The sequence below is a fragment of the Antechinus flavipes genome, chromosome X, assembly GCF_016432865.1.
Source record: "Antechinus flavipes isolate AdamAnt ecotype Samford, QLD, Australia chromosome X, AdamAnt_v2, whole genome shotgun sequence".
Taxonomy (NCBI): Eukaryota; Metazoa; Chordata; class Mammalia; order Dasyuromorphia; family Dasyuridae; genus Antechinus; species Antechinus flavipes.
The window spans coordinates 44,205,903-44,221,891 of NC_067404.1; the positions used below are offsets into that span (position 1 = coordinate 44,205,903).

Consider the following 15,989-nt stretch of genomic DNA (forward strand, 5'->3'; position numbering starts at 1 on the left):
GAGAGGGTAGAAAGCAAATTTGTTAATTTTGCAGATAGTCTAGAGAACCCAGGGACAAAGGGTAAATCTGAGTGGAATATTTGGGAGGTAGGATTGAGGAGATACAAATAAAAAAAGCAGGAACTGTGGGATAAGGAAACTGGAATTATATGCCAGCCAGCAGTTCAGAATCGCAGGAATGGGACTAGTGTGACCTGATAGGTTTACGATTGAGGGATAAATCCAGTCAATCAATGGCTGGAAAGAAGTCATGGGATTCAAGGTCCTCCCTCAACATAGCAGGTGGGGATGTAATGTTCTCTAGGACCCAAGAGGCCCGCCTCACAGTGAGCGGGAAGGAATAGACAAAGGTAAGACCTAGAAAGAGGCCAGAAGTCCAGATCCGGCTATTTGAGGAGAATCTAGAAATGACTTCCAGAAAACTGGAGAAGGCCCTGGGGCAGAGAACAGATTTGGGGCTGGTGCTGGGAGTTAACCAAAAAGTCAAGAGCATCTTATCCTAAAGGCAATAATGAGCCCTAAAAGTTTTTGAGAAGGTGACTGAAGTCAGAACTGTGTCTTAGGAAGGTTATTTATTTTGTCAGATGTATGGAGGATAAGTCAGTATTTAGTAAAAGCCTCCTGTCCTAGGGGAAAAGTGTAAGGAATGAAATGGCCCGCATTCTAAAGGAACTTAGATGCTAATGAAGTCAGACGAGTACGTCCGTAAGTATACACAGGAATAAATGAAAAATAGATCAGAGGGGAAAAGATCAGACTAATGAGGAGCCTGTTATGATAATGATAATAATCTGGCTGGGGGGGATGTGTTGACTTCAACACTTCAATGTATTTCATTGTAGGGGAATACCAAGATCAATACTTTCAACTGGGCTAAAATCCGGAAGCTGAGTTTTAAGAGAAAGCATTTTCTTATCAAACTCCATGCCAATATTTCGGTAAGTGTGTTCCGACTGTGGTCATTTGATTTCCTGTTCATTTGTGGGGCTGGGGCTGCTTTTGCAAACACCCAGCGCACGTGGTTGGAATGGGCACTGTGAATGTTGGCAGGCCCCTTGCTTCTACACCCCTCCCCTCCACCCCCACCCCCATCACCACTCCTCTCATGGTCAGAAGCAAAGCTCTAGTGGCGATTTTCCTGTGGGAAAATTCCAAAGCGGGTGGGTCCACGTGCCATTGTGTTCAGCTAAGGAAACGCCAGCAAGTTGTGCAGTAGGAAGCTCGGAGCCACTTTCCGAGGCAGCCGGTGAGTTACATGTGGTCCAGGACTACATGTGCTGGGGGGGGGAGGAGGTGTCGCTGACTCTCTGATTAGCTTGGAAAATGAGTTTGTCATTTTTATATCCCTGGGAGCCCCGCCTCCTCAGGAACCCATTCCTGTGGGTGCCGTCTACTTTGCTTAATGGTTTCATCTCCCACTGCATTCTCCATTCCGTACCCGTAGTCCAAGGAGAAGAGGAAGGTACATCAGAATTTTGATACTGTCACAAGCTTTGGTACAAACTAGACAGTAACACCCAGTGAGGTACAGCCTTCTATCTGAGGTTACCCGGGCTGTGAATCATGTTCTTTCTTGGTTTGAAGAATACTCAATTCAGTGCCATCCCTGAAATACTACTATGATGGTGTGTGTGTGTGTGTGTGTGTGTGTGTGTGTGTGTGTGTGTGTGAGAGAGAGAGAGATGGGATTTCTTCATTTGCATCCTCCCTGTTTTACTGATGAGAAAATTGAAATCCGGTACCACAGCTAGGAAATGGAAGTGTATGGGGTGTTTGCGTTGCCTCCCTAGAAAGGGAGCTATCTAGTTGGACTACCTCCCTTTGCAGGGTAAGAAACCAAGGGGTAATTCTTCCGGATTCTGAGGGCAGTGTCTTATGTGACTCGTGCAGGTGTTGTACAAGGACACGTTGGAGTTTACCATGGCCAACAGGGACGCGTGCAAAGCATTCTGGAAGACGTGTGTTGAGTACCATGCCTTTTTTAGACTCTCCGAAGAACCCAAATCCAGGCCCAAAACACTCTTCTGCAGTAAGGGCTCAAGTTTTCGCTATAGGTAATATGTTTTAAAAGCTTATTTTGGAAAAAAAAGAACAAAACCAAACCTGTTTTCAGTAACTGGGGGGGGGGGGGGAGGGAGGGAGGGGGAGGGAACCTGGAGACTTTGTTCTAGAAGTAAAAAAAAAAAAAAAAAAAACTAAGTTGGGGTTGGTTATGTGCATGCTTGGCCGTAGGCTGCCTGGGTGAGGTTCCCTTTGGTCCACCTAAGGCCCGTCCGCTCGTACGGCTTTCAGAGTGGCTGGGACGTGAAATGGTCGGTTACCGATACTTTGAAAAGTATAGAGATTGTGAGCTGGATCTGGCGAAAGCGGAGGCTACTAAGTGTGGTTTACATGCTTCCAACCAATAGGATAATTAAACACTTTCTTAACGATGCCAGGCTTTTAATTAGAGCTAGGGATTTGACCTGTAATTTCACCATGCCAGTGCGGGTTAGTCTCCTTTCTGCAACTTAGCCTCAAGTACCTTCTAGCTCTCCTGCTCTGCCGTTTTCTCGGGAGCCCTTCCGGCTCCCATCTCCATTCCTGCCTCTGTACTCTGGCCTCGGCTCCCTCCAAGCCCAGCGCGCTGCAGGTTTCCCAGCCTCCCTCCAGATACCCAGCTTTCTCTCTGTTTTCTATTTTCTCCCATATGTAGGTATCTTTCCTTCAATGTAACAGTGAGTGTAGGCTCTAATGCTTACGTTGACTGTGTTTAACTAAGATAACAGCGAAGACAAATGTTTTACTTAACACAGAGGTCTTCGTTTTCTTAGTGGCAGGACCCAAAGGCAACTTTTGGAGTATGGGAAAAAAGGCCGGCTGAAGAGCTTACCCTTCGAGAGGTAGGTGGAGGGGGTCGGTCTGAGCTGCACTTAGGTTTCTCTGTGCTGCTGTGCTCACGAACCCCGATGACTGTCCTGTTTTGGGATTTCAGGAAACATTACCCGCCTCGATACCACGAGCGGCAGTGCAGGTCATCCCCGGACCTCCTTTCGGACGTGGCTAAGCAGGTAAAATTTCTATCCGTTGAGCATTTTAGCAGCTTTCAGTGTTCCACCCGCTTCTCGCAAGGCTCTTCACTGGTGAAAACACAGACACCTTTAACGGCACACTTGGCTCTTTTGAGCCAGAGGAGCGTTTAGGAAGGACCATCTGGGTACCTGGGTGGCTGAGGTTGGGGTGACTCCTCCAAAAATGAGTGTCTCTCGAGTTCAAGGGGGCTGATTTTTCCTTACAGACTTTTAAAGTCTACCAGGAATAAAAGGTCTAAAGGCATTTTTTGTTTGATGGCTCCGAAACTCAATTTCCGAGAAGACATTTGCCGTTCCCTTGATACACAGGGATTTGCTTCAAGTTGAATTTAGTGACATTTATTATCCTCCTTCCCTTCCACCCCTAAGATTCAACAGCCTGTACTCATTCATTATGTGGCCCATAAACTCCTCTCCCTTCATGTAAATCAAAGGCATTTGTGCACACCCAGAAGACTTTGAGCAATGAAAGAGACCTTGGAGATAATCTAATCGAATCTGGTGTCTTCCCCCTTGCTCACAAGGCAGAGGAGAGAACTAAGGCCCAGAGAGAGAATGAGGAGGACTCCATGGCACGTAGTTCAGTTGGCGTAGAGCTGGGCTCCTGCCTCCCGGGCTCCTGCCTCCCAGGCCCATGGGATGGAAGGCTGAGAGACCACAGCTGGCCACGCACGGTCCCCCTTCCTGGGCTGGCCTGTCACATGCTTTTTATCTTTTCTGCACGAATGGTTCTGACCCCTCAATTCCCCTGCAAGCTTTGCCCTTTCCAAGCTGACTTAAAAGCTTTTCCTGTCCTTCCCTCCTCACCTTCCCCCAAGGTTGAAGATTTGCATCTCGTCTACGGCAGCGGGTGTTACCGCAACGCCAATGGAGTTCACGCCTCGGAACCCACGCTGGACAGCAGGAGGAGGAACTCCACAGTGGAGGTGACGTTCGCAGCCGAGTTTGAGCGCTCCAGACCAGAAGCCGCCCACCCGACACTTGTGCACCAGTCCCAGAGCAGCTCCACTTTTCCTTTCATTTACCCCCAGCCTGACTTTCACGCTGACCCCGAGCCCGATGACTTCTACAGACAGAAGAGCCCCCTCAACTCCTTCCAGATCAGCTCCAAGTTCGCCGAAGGGAACACGAGCACGTCTTTTGGGAGCACGAGAGGGGCGACCCCCCCAAGGCAGCAACTGACTTACACGGACCTGCCTTACGTTCCCAGTGTCAGCCAGCGGGTCGACGTTGCCCCTCCCCAGGTCTTTTTTTATGTGGACCAGCCACCCCAGGTGCCCAGGCGCTCTCCAGCCATGGCCGCTTTAGGAAAGGCAGCCAAAAGAAGCCCCCGGGTTGCCAGAATGGAGACCTTTCAGCATGATTTTCAGGATGTGGAAGAAGCCCTAGCCAGGACTAGCAGTGGGGACGCCCCCGATGTGGGTATGGAAGATGACGATGGGACTCTGGAAGGTGCCTTTGAGTACAGGGCTCAAGAACAAACCCCTAAACGGTCTCATAGCCATTCTGACATGAAAACCATCCGTTTTCCTTTTGGGTCCGAGTTCCAGCCTCTGGGGCCCTGCCCTGCTCTAAGTCGAAAAGCCGATTTCTTCACCTACATGTTTGCCCAGCAGGAGTTCCCAGAGGTCTTGAGGAGTCAGAGCGCGGCCGAACGATATTTAGGTAGCGATTCCAGCGACTCGGAACCGGAGATGCTTCACCCGGACTACTACGCTTTGTATGACAAGACGGTGAGATCCCCCGTAGCCAGAATCCGTCTGTCTTCAGGCAGTCTCCAACTGGATGAAACAGACGAGGAGGCGTCTTTTACTACGCCTGTCACTGACACGGGCCGGACTGCGCTGAAAACACGCAATTATTTTCTAGCGTAAATGGTACACCCCGTGTCGTACAAATACTGTTCTTTCTGGCAAAGTACTCTGGGTCCCCAGTGGAGCTATTGCTCCGGCCCCTTCCCTCCCTCACTCTGTTGCAATTGGGGGAGAACAAAAGGGATTTTAAAGGTAGCAGAGAGATTCGTGTGTCCTGCCATCCCTAGCTCCAACTTGAAAGAGTTTTTTTTTTTTTTTTTGGCTAGAGTATAAGTGGCGGTTCAGTTCCATCGTGTTGTTGGTGCCATTATTCTACCTTAGGGTTAATAACTGACTGACACTGGTGAACAACTCATGATTCCTCAAGAGGTAGGTTGACTTGGGTTGCTGGCCATTAGCAGCGGCAGCAAGGATGAGTCTCTTTTTGAGAGACTTCTGAAGTTTTTAAAAAGAGGTTTCTGCTTGAGACTTTGTTCCTCCAGTGAAGTAGCCTTTCTCAGTTCCCCTTTCAGTAAGCTTACTGTGTGTTTATCACCTCTCTCTCACCCTGTAACTCCTCTATTGTCATCTTTATCTCTCCACATAAAGCCCACCACAAGAAGCAAGACTATGTGCTCCGCCGTTCAGTGTCTGGCTGCAGTTTGCCAGCCGGAGACTCCCGAGGAGAGACAGGTAATCGTTCCCCGCCACAAACAGGAACAGTACAAGTCACGGAAGTTTACGGAATTAAAATATTTATTTTTGTAACCTCCCCGACAGGGTGAAGGAACATACACTTTAAATAGTAAGACTTAATTAACTACACTGATAATGCACGTTACTAGTTGAACTTTGTAAAGCTTCAGATAACTGTGTTTATATGACTTGTTGCTTATACAAAAATATTTTAATCCAGAACACTCTTGTTTTCAAAAATGACCTCCAGACTTGTAGATAGAAATCGTAAGTAATTGAGTTTCAGTTACACAGCAGGTGAAAATCTTAACAGAATCATTTCTTGAACACGAAAACAAGGAATGAAAAATATTTTTTATACACTGTAGGCACCATTGAAAAGAACTTATCCTTGGTATACAGGAGAACACTGCACTTTCTGACTCTCGGGTGTCTCGGATCAAAAAAAAGAAGCCAATGGCCACTTGACTCCCCAGACCTTCACACCTTCCTCCTTCTTATATTTGGCAGATAGGATATGCAGGTTCTTAACAAGACTTGTGCAAAAACAAGATTGTGCAGATCCAAATGATACGAGAAACACAAGAACCTTTATAAAAAATAAATGTACACCAACAATCCCACAAGTATTGAAATTCAGCATAATATACATACTGGATCCGTAAGTACCATAAATAGAACGAAAAAGCAATTGTATCACCTTACCTACTTTTTGGGAGGGAAAAATATTACTCTATTCCACTGGAGACTACTTGGGGGAAAGAATACCTCTAACTCAGTTATTTGCATACTAACAGGAAATATATATTCAAAATACCCTTTCGGAAATTATGAACAAATGATGGCTGTGGACAGATTGAGAAAACAAACACTTCACGAGCCAACTTAACCCCCATACGCACACACAAATAATGCTGGTTGGGATTTCTGCTCGGATACCCGCCGTCGCTGCTGGGGAGGAAGAGGTGGTAGCCAACCTCTTCGAGCTCCCCCTAAACCTAAGCATTGGGAACGTTTCAGGGAGATGGACCAGCCTGCATTTCCAACGGTATTGTAAAAGCCTTCCCTGGCTGTGCGGTATTGCTCTTAAGTTTCTAGCTGTGATTGACGATAAGACTTCAAATATGACTCGAAAAAGCCTGTTCTACGAAAGATGATGTTTGTTGATGTGGCTACATGGAGCAGCTGCAAACTACTTTACTACATTATTGCTCTCAAATGAGGGGAGTGGGGAATCGGTGAGTGGTTTGTCCTGGTCCAAAAACAGAATGGGTACGCGGTGACAAGTGCGCCTTTTCACGCTTTGCCTTTCCTGGTGCTACGCAGGTGAGCGCTGCCTAGAACGGTCTCTTGGGGGGTGGGGAGGAGAGAGAAGAGCTGGTTTTGGAAACTTCTTGATAAGTTTCACTCATGGTTGCTATGACAGATCTGTATGTCTCAGCAGTGTACAGTTAACCAAAGAGCAAAATCCTACTATTAACTTGCGCATCCTATTAAAAATAATTGATGCCTAAAAGCAAAACTAGAGCTCAACATTTACCAGAATAAACATAGATGATACTATGATATTAAAACCTCTCTACAAAATCATCTCCTGAAAATATAAAACCATATACGCCCTCACAAAATAGTTGAGTAGGTGCTTCCAAATCCTTCACCATCAGTATGCTGCAAAGATCCAAAAGGCACATGGGAGCTCATGAGCTAATAAGTAAGCACTGCCAAGCTTGAAGTTGTCTGGGTGGATTTCAATGGAGCTGGATGTAACTGAAGTCAATAATGGGAAGTTTCTTAGGATGAGTCATTAACGGAAAACCTATGAATTAAAAAAACCAAACAATTAAAAACAAAAAGTATTAACAATCAATTGATTCCACAGGCTGCTAAAACTCTTTTAATCTGATGGGTGGCAGAAATCAATTTCCAAGCAACTGTTATTTGCCAATTGCCAAGGAAGGAAAATAGTTTTCCATGTTTTCCTGATAAAACTGGAACCTGTTGTTCTTGAATCTCCTAAACTAAAAATAAAGGTTTTTGTGATTTTTTTTTTATAAAGTGGGGGGAGGGAAGAGAATTTAAATTTACATATTGTATCCCGCTTTGCCTTTTATGACAAAAAGAAATGTTTAAATGCTCTTCATATTTTTTGCCTAAAGAATATTATAGGGGCAGCTGGGTGGCACAGTAGATGGAGAACCAGAGTTCAAATCTGATCTGATACATTGTGTGGCTCTGGGCGAATCACTTAACCCCAGTTGCCTCAGCAAAAAATAGATTTTTTTTTCGGGGGTGAGGGGGGTGGGGGAAGAGGGAGGAGGGGAGAGAGAGGGAGAGCAATTTTTAAGTTCTGGAGACAGTCAACAACTGTTTCTAAAATGCTAGCTAAAAATCATTTCTTGGTTGGGAAGGAAATTGTGACTGTATGTTTGTGGCCAATTAGCCTGCTTAAGCCAAGGAACCAAACTGGAGGAAGAAGACGAGAGTTTTTCAAGAATGACTTGAAGGAAAAGTAGCTTACCCAGGAAACTTACTTTTGAAACTTCTCAATTAATTTCTTCACCATCTTATCCGTAATTCCAGGACAGGCAGATTCCGCCACTGCCATACTCTTTTCAAGCTCTTCGATCGCTTTTGTTCTGCTTGCGTTACTTGTGTCTTGCTCTTTCAACTAAACAGCAGAGACCGATGATACTTTCAGGTTAAAAAGAATCTTGCAAAGAGCAAGCCATAGAGAATGGAACAGTACTTACTTCAGCAAATACGGGTGTGATTATTGTAGACAAGCAGCTCAGGGTTTTGGCAAGGTCTTGTTCCTTTAACATAAAGATCAAAGGACAGACAAGAATGATTTGTTACAAAGGGAATGGTGCTCTTTTCCTAAAGGGCCACCTCCCTAAGCCTGTAGCCACAAACTAGCCAAAGAGGTGCTCAGCACCAGGGCACCTCGGGGCAATTTTAGTTTTTCCACGTTCTATAGGAAAAGACCATCTCCTTACCGTTCCGTTCTGGAGTTTCTTTGCATCAGGTTTCTTCCTGACGGTAGTGAAAGTCCATTCGGGATGAGAATTACTTTCCTTGCTGCTGCATTCCCTAAGAGGGGAAAAAAAGACCTTTTGTTTTTTCTCTGTCAACAAGAATACTTTATCCAGTAATGGTCAGTAAACGATGTTAGTGATGATAGAAGATACCAGTTAGCCCTCAGAGAGGTCTCCTTTTACCAAACTTAAGTGTTCCTGTGCCTGCACTGACTTGTTGGAATCAGTGAGATTCAAACTGACCAGTTGTTATGTAGACACTCTATGGTACTACCTTTGGAATCCTTAAAAAAAAAAAAAAAATGTTGAGAACAGCATCATGGGTGTAGGAATCGGAGATTTAGATAATTTAGAATTTCAATGGCTTTTGTGCCCATCCTGCCAAGGAAAAATGATTATTTTGGTGTAGCTAAACATAGACTATTCTAAAACTAATTCAGAAATTTTATAAAAATACCGAATCTATCTTATCTGCTCAGGTGACACGGTTTTTATAGAATGTATACATATAGCTATATACAGAAAATGTGTTTTGCAAAACTTAAGCCTGACATAATGTCAATTATGCAAACTCCGTAGGAACAAACTGTGACAATTGCTACAGGAGATAAAAATGGCTGAGATTAAACTACAGATTTAATGGGGTTAATTCAGGTAACTTTTTAGGGCTGATTTTGAGATGGCCTTAAGACATCTAGATCTACCACTTCCTTTTCAAAATCGGTCCTGGAGGCCAGAAGCAGATAATCAGATAAATAAAGAGATGGCCCGATGGTCAGTGTCGGTGCTGATTTGAGAAGACTTTCAGAATGACCCCCAGTCCCAGGTTAGTAACTGAGCGAGCTGCGGCTACACTCACGAGTCAGAGCCGTCGGAATCTGATTCGTCATCGCTGTGCCCTTCGGCTTTCCACCTCTTGAACCGATCGATCAGTTCTGTCAGGTATGATGTCTTCTTGGCATTTTTAATAATGAATTTGTGCTTCAGCAGTTCTTTAGCCGTCGGACGCTAAGTCAAAAATAAAGGATGCATGAATATGTGTATCTTTGAATTATTGATAATGCTGTGAATGGTTAAGCTGCAAAGCATATGTTGTGGAGATGACTAACAGTTTTGCAGCACAAATAGTACATTTGAACGGAAGCTTACTGATTTAGTACCAATTTGAAATGTCAACTTGGACACACAAAGATGACTTTACTAGCTCACCTGCAAAGGGAAAAGCTGGGCTCAGGACTTGAAAACAAAATTCCATTTAAAAGACATTTGGGAGTTCAGATACCGTGAGTATCTTAATTGTTCTCACTAAAATGATCAGCACTGCATCAATATGAATAAGTAACATGTTTAAATTTCAAGTTGTATCTCCAAACTCGGTTACTTTTTCCTTTTTGATGCCAGGGGGAAAAGAAAGACATCTTCAAGCCCACTGGCAACCGCCACGTAGGGTGCAGTGGAAAGCTCATTGGCTGGCTCTGGAGGTAGGGGACTCTAGGTTCAAATCGTGCCTTCCTTTAAGATGAAAAACCAAGCTGACTAAACTCCTTATGTGAAGGAAGCATTTTACTTTAAGTGTCACCTAAGCTACACCTTATTTTCCAAGCTCCCTCTCTCCTGAAAAGAGAAAGGAAGCAAGCTAAGAACCATGAGAGAGGCAAATTAGGGGAATATTGGACAATTTCTGTGTATCTCATTATTCACGGAGAAGGAGACATTTGATACACGCATACGTTCTTTACCATTTTGAACTTAATAGAATATAACAGCAATCAATAGATACTCACAAATGACGGATCCTTGTTCAAACACGCATCCGTGAACTCTTTAAAGGGCTTAGTAAAATCTCCCAATAGAGTTGGTGGATTATTTTTTGGAATCAGGAAAAGAACTCTCATGGGATGCATGTCAGAGTTGGGTGGCTCTCCTTTGGCTAATTCAATGGCAGTTATTCCTAAGGACCATATGTCAGCCTCAAGTGAGAAAAGAAAAAAATACAGACAATGCTTAAAAGGCAACATTCTTACACGGGCACCTTTCTTTAAAAACTCTAAAACAGGCTGAGATGGTAACTACAAAGTCCCATTTATAGTTTGGGGCCCTCTTCTCATTGATGACCACATTTTAGTAAGGACTCCAGCAATGTGATTCTCCTCTAGCAAGTCTTGAGACTTGTTGAGACTATCACTTACAAGATAAATGGCTTTCTTAGGCCATCTGGAATTCTGGGAAAACTTAATCAAGTCAGAAAAAGTACTACTTGAGCTTTAAGTAGGTGAGTGATTTTATATTGGGGGGGCGGGTAATGATGGAGGCTCATGGCAAACAGTTGATCCTGACACACAGAAGTGAGAGTTAGCAGGTAAGAATCCTATTCAGGAGAGGTACATGTGCATAAACACTTTGCTCACCACCTACTCAAGGTACTATGCTAGGCCCAGGGATTTATAAAGACAAAAATAAAGTTCCTGCACTAGAAATGAGATTGGGAGAGGTTTTCTAAGGGGGGGGAGAGGTAGCTGGGGCTGGGAAGAAAGCAGATAAGGAAGGAGAGTGTTCTAAGAATGGAATGTGAAAATGAAAATGTCCAGAATAGGAATGTCTTGTTCAAGGAACTTAAGCGGGGGAAGGGATAATGTTTAAGAAAACCAGAAGAGTATGTGTGTGGGGTGGGGGGGAAGGGGACGCAGATTACATAGAGCTTTGAATGCCAGAGAATTTCATATTTGATCCTGGAGGTAAAATAGGGAGTATGACATGATGAGGCCTCTGCTTCAGATCACTTTGACAGCTGGATGGCTTGGAATGGGAGAGATTTGAGGCAGGCCGCCCCAGCAGTAACGTGATAAGGCCCTCCACATGAACACTTAATATCTGCGAGATGAATTCCAACTTGGGAGCCAGGGCCCAAGCCCAGTAAGGTACCACCCCAACCTAGTGCCACAGTGGTTCTGGGGGCCCAGGGTCACTGAGATTTGGATCTATCCACTCACACCTAAAATCACAATGGAAACACAGGTAATGTATCTTACTTTTGAGTCATAGGCAGATTGCTGAATAACTTCAGGGGCCATCCAGAATGGGGTTCCCACAAAGGTGTTCCTTTTAATCTGCGTATCTGTCAACTGGCCAGCGACTCCAAAGTCTGCAAGCTTAACGTCTCCTTGCTCTGACAACAAGACGTTGGCAGCTGGAAAATGTCAAAGTCCAAAATGAATTACCTTCCTCAGAAGACATCCATTTTTAGCAAGTTCATACTGAAGTTTTGCACACCTTTTATATCCCTGTGAATTTTCTTTTCGGAATGCAGGTAGTCTAGACCTTTCAAAATTTCCTTTAGCATGGTAGCTATCTGGAACTCGTCAAATGGGCCAGCTCGAAGCTTAGGGGCAAAAAACAAAACACGTACACACACGATACACAAAGGTTTGGGGAAGAAAAAAGGTTAAATTAATCTTTCAGTTATCTTTGAAATAAAGGAAATGACACAAAAGCTGTTTCACAATGTTTAAGAAACATGCCTGAAACTTTTTCAAAAAGGAATTTCAATAGGACAAGTAAGCCAAAACAGGTCTTAAAATAAGGAATTTAACCTTGAAAGTATGAGAGGACTTACCAGGCCAGCTGTTCCACAAGAGTTTGAAGTAAGTATGCTTCAATAATGAAGGAAACTTTTTCACATGGAGGGAAAAGATTAGCTACTCAGATGCTGCCGTTTTGAAATAAAACAGCATTCTATCGGAATATGCTTTCAAATCCTACAGCAAAACGATTTCAGATTATGCGAGTTCTATGAGCTCCTGAGACAGACATTAAATGTTAACATTTAACAATGTTTTAACACTACATGGAAAAGGTGATGGATTTGGGGATGGAGGATCTGGGTTTCTTCCTCTTTCCTTTTTAAGGAAAAGGTCAGACTAGAATAGATGATCTTGACATTCCCTTTCAGGCCTGTTGGGCTTCCCAAATTCAAAAATTCTGACTTGTATGAAATCAGGCAGAGTTCAGATCTTTCATGAAGATATAACACATCCGTCCCTCTCTCCCCATCCCTTGTACCAAAGCCAATTGGCTTGACACGAGGAAAGCAATCACTGGGTTTCGGGACAATTTGTAATGGAATATCTGAAAATCTTTTTTTCAGTGAAGTTATTTTAAAATTCTGGTACCTCATAAAGCACAAATAGCGATGTGTACAATCTTATTACAGGAAAGGGTGGGAATGTCAAGGCAGGGTTGAGGTGGAGCTCTGTTTGCTGTGGGGAGGGCAGAGGTGGTTAAGAAAAAACAAGCCCCTGCCCACACCAAGGGATTCATGGTTCTCTGGCACCTCGTGTACTTCATCTGAAATGAATGCCACCTTTATAGTCAATGAAGAGCACTTTTATGTTAAACTTGAATCACTTAAACTAGAGCATGCTTCACTGTAGTCTGATAATCTTCCAGACTTGGGAAGTTCAATAGCTCTGTTGAAAATTTTATTTTCAAAACCATCAAATTCTAGGAAAAAAGTTTCTATTTTAATATGCAGTCATCTGGGAGGGCGAGAAACTCCCATTTTAATCACTGATGGCACTGAAACGTCCATGAGAGAGCAGACGTTAAGGAGCCGAGTATGTACTTCTTTCTGCAGGCATTTGGGCCTCGGTGGAAACCAGTCAGTATATTCTTATCACTTTGGGGAATTTACACAGAGCTAGCATCTCCATGCAGTATTTGAAAATGGATGGTCCTGGAAGACCTCTAATTTGAAAGAATCAATTTGAGAATAAGCTCTAAAACATTAGTTAACTGTGGCACTCATGGGGACTCAGCTGTGGCTAAGTGACAACCAAAAAAACAAAACAAAAAACCTGTTTCAAACTTGGCAGGTTATTGACACAAATTTTGTCCCCATTGAACACAACTGAATCTGTCTTTGATGGCTCTGCTGCTACTTAGGGCTAAAAAGGTGAGTGAATTTTCCAGTAAGCCTTAGGTTCATTGTCCAGGGCCCCTATGACTCTTTGGGAGATCACTGCTTCTACTATTTATGTACTTCTATTCTCTGTTAGAGAAGAAGAAAATTTTGGAATATACCAAGGAAATAACTGCACATAACTCCAGGAGTCTGATCTCAGTGTAAAGCATCTGTCTGCTCCCACCAGACATTAGTTCTTAGACTGTATCCTAGGTTTATGTATTTCAGCCCCTGCATTTTCCAGAAAAGAAACTTGGGCCTCGAGAGGAAGAGACTCGACTAGATTCGGGGCCTTTACTCCTCACACACAACATCAATTGCTTTTGTTCATCAGAGAATTAGATAAAATTTCCTCTCCTTATATTGTAGACTTCTAAAAGGGGAAAAGTTATTAGTTGTGGTGAATTGTAGCCAGAACAAGCAGAGAAGAGCAAGTGTTTGGACTGAGATATAGTTAGAGGGGGAGAGAGAGAGCAAAGAAATATAGATACAGATATAGTTAGAAGGGGAGAGAGAGCTAGAAAGTTACAGAGATAGGTACAGATATAGTTACAGGGGGAGAGAGAAATATAGATACGGATAGAGGGGGAGAAAGTTATAGGAGAGATAGCGGTATAGATACAGGGGGAAAGAAATGGGAAGAGATAGATATTTAGAGTTAGAGGGGAGAGATAGTTATGAGAGACAGGTAGATATGAGATACAGTAGTTATGAGATACAGTTAGAGGGGGAGAGACATAGAGGTATAGGTACCCTCTCCAGATAAGGACAAAGGGGTTACTTGAGAGCTCCAGAATTCTACTCTAGCCTTCCTTCTGCTATACTATTGTGACTTTCTAGTGAACAGTATTTATTCATTTAAATTAACCATCTTAAAGCAATACTCTTACCTGCTTTACCACTAATAAAATCTTTTTACCTTCTTGGTTAAATGGTTATCTAACTCTGTTGTCTTGACTCAAACAGTCTCTCTATTGAGAGCCCTGGGAGAAACAGCTTGGCTGTACTTTATGTATACCTGGGTATATAAGGAAGAACAACAAGCTGGGATTTCAGAGATGCTATAAACTAGCAGTATCCAAAGTAATCCTCTTGCCATCACCTAAAAAACGCTGGAGCAGACTTTTGTCCTAAAGGACTATCTCCTCCCTTCCATTAGGAATAAAAGGAGCTAAAGCCACCCACCTCCTCTCTTCCAGAAGAATATCAAACTGAAAAAAGGGGATAGTAAACCAAAAGAGACTTAAGTCTATGCAAACAATTATTGTTACTTTAAGTGACCTGCAGTTGTAAGCAGCATCAAAGGCTTTTCAACACCCCCAGAAAAAGCAAAGTCAGAAGCCAGCTAACAACTGACATTTGTAGGAAGCCTAGAGCTTTATACTTGCTGTTCTTCTGTGTAGTCTTTTCAAAAAGCACACAAATGATAGTAGAGGCAGAGCAGAAGCCACTCTATTGAGGAGGAAATCGGTCCCAAAGTCCAGGCCCAGTGCTCATTGATTATCAGAGATTATTCTTTCAATGAGTGTTTCAACTTCTTCCCTGGCTCACAGTTGATAGCCTAGCTGGTTGGTCTACACAGCCAACCTTGGCGATTGCTTGAATTGTGGGCACTTTGCCTAAAAGGAAGGACATATCAACTCCCCTGGGGCCGGCCCCACCAACCCGAATCTAAAGAGGCAGCAGATGCCACAGACAAAACTCTTTCAGGTTTAAAATGTCAGGCCAAAAGCATTTGCTAATTTTAGCATGGTGGCCAACACGTGGACCTTCTGCCACGCAGCCTTCTCCCTTACAGTAGAGGGAATGTGGTGCTAAGGGACGCTCCAGCTGCGACTACTCAAGAAGACTGCTTTACTTTGTATATGAGACACACACACACAATACTTAAAGGATAATACCGATCCTCCATCCAAGAAAGTTATTTCATTATGATCCACAAAGTGTTTGAGGTCTCCCCAACATGTGATTTCATTCGCACAGGTTAGCTGAAACTTTATTAGCCTGCTTGAGGAAGATTGCTCACCTCACTTTGTGTGTGTATGCATATATACGTACATGTGTATTTTTCCAATACTTACAAGATCCAGTGCTGATCCTCCACCCAAGTATTCCATTATGATCCACAGCTTTGTGCCCTGTGAAGACCAAGTCAACAAATGATCATGAAATGGTGTTTTTGTCTTTCAGAGGAAGGTCTAGGTTGTGTTCCTTGAGTTCCTATGTTTATTGGGTACATTTGATAATTCTCCCCCAGAACCTGCTCTTCCATCTAACTTCACTTTTCTATGTCTGAAGGCTTCAGGCAGATTTTCCCAGCTCCATTTCTTCCTATCACTTTTAGATCTACAGCCTTTTCACACATCTGGATCATCCTCCCTATTGTGGAGCTCTCTCTCTCTTGGAAGATCCTTCCAGTGAAGGAGCTAACCTG

The 15,989-nt window shown here is 43.6% G+C and overlaps 2 protein-coding genes across 5 annotated transcripts in view; one reads left to right on the forward strand and one right to left on the reverse strand.

The window, feature by feature from the left end:
* The window catches only part of FRMD7 (FERM domain containing 7), a 40,849-nt gene extending 35,570 nt beyond the window's left edge, over window positions 1-5,279 (forward strand). Inside the window, exons 8-12 of the mRNA XM_051969154.1 lie at window positions 843-938; window positions 1,891-2,054; window positions 2,814-2,882; window positions 2,975-3,050; window positions 3,890-5,279. Coding sequence (XP_051825114.1) covers window positions 843-938; window positions 1,891-2,054; window positions 2,814-2,882; window positions 2,975-3,050; window positions 3,890-4,945 — 1,461 coding nt within the window. The 3' untranslated portion in view covers window positions 4,946-5,279. The remainder of the gene's footprint in view (window positions 1-842; window positions 939-1,890; window positions 2,055-2,813; window positions 2,883-2,974; window positions 3,051-3,889) is intronic.
* Window positions 5,280-5,602: 323 nt separating this feature from the next.
* The window catches only part of STK26 (serine/threonine kinase 26), a 53,962-nt gene continuing 43,575 nt past the window's right edge, over window positions 5,603-15,989 (reverse strand). For 2 of the 4 annotated variants that reach the window (XM_051969071.1, XM_051969068.1), the window contains 9 exons: window positions 15,637-15,693; window positions 11,866-11,974; window positions 11,625-11,782; window positions 10,380-10,565; window positions 9,455-9,603; window positions 8,557-8,650; window positions 8,311-8,373; window positions 8,092-8,228; window positions 5,603-7,376 (listed from right to left, as the gene is read on the reverse strand). In XM_051969071.1, the coding sequence (XP_051825031.1) occupies window positions 7,352-7,376; window positions 8,092-8,228; window positions 8,311-8,373; window positions 8,557-8,650; window positions 9,455-9,603; window positions 10,380-10,565; window positions 11,625-11,782; window positions 11,866-11,974; window positions 15,637-15,693 (978 nt within the window). In that variant the 3' untranslated portion in view covers window positions 5,603-7,351. Of the gene's footprint in view, window positions 8,229-8,310; window positions 8,374-8,556; window positions 8,651-9,454; window positions 9,604-10,379; window positions 10,566-11,624; window positions 11,783-11,865; window positions 11,975-15,636; window positions 15,694-15,989 lie in introns of all 4 variants that reach the window. The other 2 variants (XM_051969070.1, XM_051969069.1) reach the window with 2 other exon arrangements.